This window comes from Aedes aegypti, chromosome 2 (genome assembly GCF_002204515.2).
Source record: "Aedes aegypti strain LVP_AGWG chromosome 2, AaegL5.0 Primary Assembly, whole genome shotgun sequence".
Classification (NCBI taxonomy): Eukaryota; Metazoa; Arthropoda; class Insecta; order Diptera; family Culicidae; genus Aedes; species Aedes aegypti.
Genome location: NC_035108.1, coordinates 139122245 through 139128519, shown reverse-complemented (window position 1 = coordinate 139128519; position 6275 = coordinate 139122245). Strand labels below are relative to the sequence as shown.

General features: G+C 38.6%; 1 protein-coding gene across 1 annotated transcript; it reads left to right on the top strand.

The window, feature by feature from the left end:
- Positions 1–1899: 1899 nt before the first annotated feature.
- On the top strand, positions 1900–5235 carry LOC5574118 (phenoloxidase 2). The gene is made up of 6 exons (XM_001661140.2): positions 1900–2475; positions 2706–3161; positions 3794–4087; positions 4143–4476; positions 4537–4798; positions 4859–5235. The coding sequence occupies exons 1-6, from the start codon at positions 1951–1953 to the stop codon at positions 5058–5060; spliced, it is 2073 nt and encodes a 690-aa protein (XP_001661190.2). The 5' UTR covers positions 1900–1950; the 3' UTR covers positions 5061–5235.
- Positions 5236–6275: the final 1040 nt, after the last annotated feature.

The following is a 6275-nucleotide window of genomic DNA, read 5'->3' as shown; positions in this document are numbered from 1 at the left end:
AAAGAAAGAATCCCTTTTCAGTGTAATGGAAAATTGAGGCAGAAACAGTTTTTTTCAGTTTTTCTTAGCAGTGTAATTTTTCATGAAAAATATCATCCATTCCGACTTATACTTCATTAAAACCAATCCCATATCTTTTTTCAGATGTTTTAGAAAATTTGCAATTGCTTTGATAAAAAATCTTTGTTTTTCCGATGCTTCGATTGCAATATGGGTTTTCAAAGAAAAGGCTTATCTGGTAATTTTCCACAAAATTGGCCATAACTCAAAACCGAAAAAAAAGTACATTTCAAAAATTTCAGCGATTAAAGCTTATGAAATTACCTTCTCAAAAATATATTTTTGAAAGTTTTCCACTAATTGGAACATAGTTTTTCCGATTTTTCTTTACGAATTTTCTCAATGGTGGAAAATTTTGTGGAAAACTTTTTCCAGTTAATATTTTTTTTTATTCCTGAGAAAATTTGTTTTCATTTTCATTAAAAAAAACTTTGTTTCTACGATGCTTCTTTCTTGAGTAATGATTTTTCAAAGAAAAGGCTCAAAATGGCACATTTACACATTTTTTACAAAATTGGCCATAACTCAAAAACAAAAAAAAAAGTACATTTCAAAAATTTCAGCGATTAAAGCCTATAAAATTATCTTCTCAAAAATATTTTTTTGAAAATTTTCCACGAGTTGGAGCATAGTTTTTTCGGCTTTTCTTTACGAATTTTCTCAGCGGTGAAAAATGTTGTGGAAAACTTTTTCCTGTTAATATTTTTTTTTATTTCTGAGAAAATTTGCTTTCATTTTCATAAAAAAAAACTTTGTTTCGACGATGCTTCTTTCTTGAGTTATGATTTTTAAAAGTAAGTAGTGTCAGAGGAAAACAAAAAAAAAATCCAACTGTGTTTTCCGGGAAAATAAGCGACCCTGAATTTTTCTCAATTTTTTTTATTCATATATTGATGAGCCCTGCCTGTGGAAAAAGTTTCATGAAAATCTAAGACCCTTCGGCCCACTTTGTACGGAAATAAAAAAAAATACCCTTTAGTAAGATCTAACCAATAGTAGCGAGCTATGTCTTAGGTGTGCAAACACCCAATAATGCCAAGGCTCAGAAATTCCAGAAACAATATTTTAATATTATTCATAGATCTTTTATCTCTTATGTAAATTAAATCAATATCACGTTTTGATGGTCACTTCGCGTTTTCTCAGGATGATACACTATGCCCAGTGAACTAAAACTACTACGAAAAGATCCTAAGGTATCTAATATAGAAACCTTCGGCATAACTTTGCTTTGTAGCTGTAATATTTAACACAAGGCTAAGGAAGGCCCCACCTAAAAATATTGATGGAATTTATCATTTGAAATGTTTAAAATGAAAAAGTGGAATGAGATAGTTGATTGAAGAAATTTATAATATAGCTATACTTTGTAATATTTAAACTTCAAATAAAATTCGTCTTGTTTCAAAATGGAAAATCCCATTTATTTTTTGAGAATTGTAGAGACTTGAGCAAAGCACGGCCACTAGAATCAATTTAAAATACACATTAGAGATATCACTATTCGAGGAAATTAGAAGAGGTTAAAAAAGAGGGAACAAAATGGTATTTGAACATTTCATCATAAATATTTCGAGCCCTACCACTCGTATACATAAACAGTCTAAGAAAAATTGAGTGAGAATAAGTCTTCCCATGGATCTTGTTCACCCAGTCTCTCCTAATCAAATAGCAAAAAGTTTGAATGTAGCATCAGCATGTCTTCGCATGATGCATATCAATTCAACATTTTGTCGATGTGGCCTCAAAAGCTGAAAACCGCAAAACCACATTCTAAAATACAGAGATATCGTTACGTTAGCAGTGTACTATAAAAGCATTATAACTATGTCATCATCCAGTAGTGTATAATCGCATTTCACCCTGTCAGCAATACACCTTGTCCTCGAAATGTCTAGCAACGCAGACGTTTTAGCTCTTCTTCAACGCCCATTGGAGCCAACCTTCTATCCGAAAGACAATGGCAAAGTTGTGCTGGAAATACCGGACGAGTACCTAACCGATCGCTACCGCCCAATTGGCGATGAGCTCCAGAAGCGGTTCACCGACAACGTGGACATTCGAATCCCAGTGCGGAACGTTGGCACCCCGGACATATCGTTTGCGCAGGTGATCGACCGCAGGGCTTCGTTTTCGCTGTTCATCGAGAAACACCGCGAGATTGCGTCGAAACTGATCGAACTGTTCATTCAACAACCGGATATTCCTTCGCTGATCGGTGTGGCGTCGTACTGTCGGGATAGATTGAATGTGTTTTTGTTCCAGTATGCTCTAGCTGTGGCAGTACAACACCGACAGGATACTAATAGCGTTAACTTGCCATCGATTTTGGAGTTGTTCCCGGATCAGTTTGTTGATCCGGCTGTGTTTCCAAAATTGCGCGAGGAAGGGAAGGTTGTTAGTCAAGCTAACAGAGTAAGTTGAAATGACGCGATCGGTAACCTTTGCGTCCCTGACTCACGGGTACTGCCCAAAAAAAGTTATTATTGCAAATTGAATAATTTTGTGGAGTTTTATCAAAATTTCATTGAAACCGGCTGAAAATCGTGGATATTAAAGCCAAAATATCATGAAAGTTTGATTGCCAAAAAAAGGGTCAGGGACGCAAAGATTAACTGAAATTGAGACGTGAATTTTGTGTTTAGATGGTGATTGAATTGCCACAAAACTTCACGGCTTCGGATCGAGAGGACGAACAACGGCTCGCGTACTTCAGGGAGGATATTGGTGTCAACATGCATCACTGGCACTGGCATTTGGTGTATCCCACCTCAGGACCCAGAGAAATAATCGACAAAGATCGCAGGGGTGAATTGTTTTTCTACATGCATCAGCAGATTATCCATCGTTACAATGTGGAAAGGTTTTGTAATCGGTTGGGCAAAGTGAGAAGTATGCACAACTTTAGGGAACCCATTCCGGAAGCGTACTTTCCCAAAATGATCAGAACTTCCAACAGCCGGCCGTACGCATCGCGACCGAGAAATTTTACCATCAAGGACATCGATCGTGACGTCGAGGGATTGAAGTTCACAATTAACGAAATGGAGCAATGGAGGGACCGCATCTACACTGCCATCGATGCTGGATTTGTGGTTGATGTGAGTATATTTCTAAAAGCGTTTAGCAAGCTGACAATCGTTAATCCCTAATTAATTAATCCCTAATCAAGAATTGTTTTTTACTGTCTAATGCCGTATTTTTCCTATATGAATGCCGATACGTCGGACAGCAGAAAAGGACTGTTTTTAATTGAGGGGCCCAGATAGCCGTAGCGGTAAATGCGCAGCTATTCAGCATGACCATGCTGAGGGTCGTGGGTTCGAATCCCGCTGGTCGAGGTTCTTTTCGTAAAGGAAATTTTCTCGATTCCCAGGGCATAGAGTATCTTCGTACCTGCCACACGATATACACATGCAAAAATGGTCAATCGGCAAAGAAAACTCTCAGTTAATAACTGTGGAAGTGCTCATTAGAACACTAATCTGAAAAGCATGCTTTGTCCCAGTTGGGACGTAACGCCAGAAAAAAGAAGACTGTTTTTAATAATTTCGATGTTATTTAAACCCAATTAGAATAATGTTATCAATTCGCAGTTGGAATAGAGGTTTTTTATATTACCCTGTCTTCCCTTACCTTCTACTTAGAAAAGAATAAACGACATCGGCTCCTATCAAACAAAACCATTAAAACTAATGATATTTAACCTATTTTCATTTCTTTGTTCATTAAGGCAACTGGGAAAAACATTCCCCTGGATGAAAAAAAGGGAATAGATATTCTATCCAACATTATTGAAGCCTCCGACTTGTCGATCAATCCGAAACTTTATGGAAATCTGCACATCTCAGGCCACATCGCATTGGCCTTCTGCCACGATCCCGATAATCGTTATCTGGAAGAATACGGCATCATGGGAGACGTGGCGACCGCTCAACGGGATCCAACCTTCTACAAATGGCACTCGTTCATCGATGATGTTTTGGTCCGCCACAAGGATACCTTTGATCCGTACACTGCTAAGGATGTGAGTGACATAATGTTTCTTCATAAAAAACATATTCTATCATGCCTTTCCACAGCTGTCCCTCCCAGGAGTTAGTATTTCCAGCCTAAGTGTGTCACTGAACCGACCGAAAGCCCCACCAAATGTCTTATTGACGTACTGGCAGCGAGCTCAAGTTGATCTAGCATCTGGTTTGGACTTCGGACCCGATGGAAGTGTGTTCGCTTCCTTCACTCACCTACAGCACGCTCCATTTGCATACAACTTTGAGGTGATCAACTCAAACAGCGCTCCAGTTCGTGGAACTGCTCGTATTTTTATAGCTCCGAAAACGGACGACCGTAATACGCCTTTGAAATACAGCGAGTGGAGAGGCTACGTCCTGGAGATGGATAAGTTCGTGGTTATGTGTGAGTAATAGGCAAACTCTACATGTTGTTCGACCATTAAGAAGATTATGCTATTTCTAGTAAACCCAGGATCCAATCGAATCACTCGTCGATCTGATCAATCGAGTGTAACTGTAGCTTTCGATCGCACCTTCAGACAAATCAAAACCGATAAGGATCTTCCGGATAAAACTGAATTGGAGAAATTCCGCTTCTGTGGCTGCGGATGGCCGGACCATATGTTGCTCCCCAAAGGCACACCAGAAGGCATGCGTTTCGATCTATTTGTCATGATTTCCAACTATGCCGATGAGGACATTGGACAAAACATTGATATGACGAGGTAAATAACGTTTAAATTCTCAGATTATGCTTTAACTTAGATAAATTCCTTCTTTTTCAGCCCTGCCCGATGTGACGATTCGCACTCATTCTGCGGTCTGCGGGATCAGAAATACCCGGACGGCCGCTCGATGGGATTCCCCTTTGACCGGAAATCGCCAAGTTCGGTACAAACTGTGCAAGACTATGTCGCTCCGTACCCGAACATGCGGACCACTGATATGACAATCAAATTTACCAATACGGTCATTGCAAGGACGTGATCCGTTTTTTTTTCACGGTCTAGCAGCGATGCAACGCTAGTAGCAATCTAACGTGCACAAAATCTTTTTCTTTGTATTCACTAATTAGAAAACTCAAGCGATAGAAATTGTTCTTAATGCAGATGCTTTGAATAAAATATTGTTTCCTCTTGCGCAAGACCGACATCAAAGAGAATGCATTTTCTTCATTATCCATTATTTCATTCGCGTTACGTTCAAGAAAGTTTAATAGGATGGCAACCGTTTCCTTTGGCTGCATCGTTTGCATCCCTGGTTTGTATAGTAACCGTTTCCCTTACGGAGGTACTTATGATCGGGAAGATAATGTGCATTGTCTTTTTTGATCGATAATAAAATGGTTCGTTTAGCTTTCCTGTGTCCTTTTAATTAGAATAAATGTAATTAAATTAGTTTCGAAGAAGATAAGTGTTCTTATGTTAGCTTTGGAAAATTTCAACATTCAGGATAATACCATTTTGTATTTTATTCCTAACACTTAAGGCTCACATTAACGTTAAATGCATATAATGAGCATAAATCACCCAACATTCATGATTTTGTTTATCTTTTCGCAAAATTTAAATGTTAAGTGTTGAGAGTGCTGCTTAAAACCAGATTTTTTAACATTTTACTATTATTCTAAGCCTCAGGTAATCTGTCACATATTTCGAAAACCTTCATTCAAATTTTGAACAGCATGAGTAAATAGCATTTTGATCAACAATACAGCAAGGATTCGCTGGTTGGAACACGACTGCCTTCCATCTAGCGAATCCGACCCGTTAGTTGGAACGACTGACAGCTGCTGAAAATGCTCAAGACTCACGCATCTGAAAAGCAAATCATCACGAAACGCAAATATACATATACAAACTTCAATGCGACGGCGCTCAGACGTCTACTCTTGACATTCGAGTGCTTTTTAGTTGGAATATTTGCCAACCAGCGAACATCCAATCATCGATTCATTCCATGTAGCGGACCCCCAACGAGCGAATCCCCACTGTATTTCAAGCAAATTTATCTGAGCAAGAGGTTTCGACATTAAACTACATAATTGTTACAATTCCTAGAGTCTAAATTAGCGTTAAAGGCATTCTGACAAAAAGTTTTCCGGATTTAATCATGAATCTAACACTTCTTGACATGATGCGACCAAATGCATGGTAACACTAACCGCACGACCACGAAAAACTCTTCTCTTCTTCTCGGAAT

Excerpts from the sequence above, each read along its gene's own strand:
- LOC5574118 (XM_001661140.2), top strand. The coding sequence starts at position 1,951 with ATGTCTAGCAACGCAGACGTTTTAGCTCTTCTTCAACGCCCATTGGAG. Across the intron at positions 2,476-2,705 it reads TTGTTAGTCAAGCTAACAGA|ATGGTGATTGAATTGCCACA; the intron begins GTAAGTTGAAAT and ends TTTTGTGTTTAG. Across the intron at positions 3,162-3,793 it reads ATGCTGGATTTGTGGTTGAT|GCAACTGGGAAAAACATTCC; the intron begins GTGAGTATATTT and ends TTGTTCATTAAG.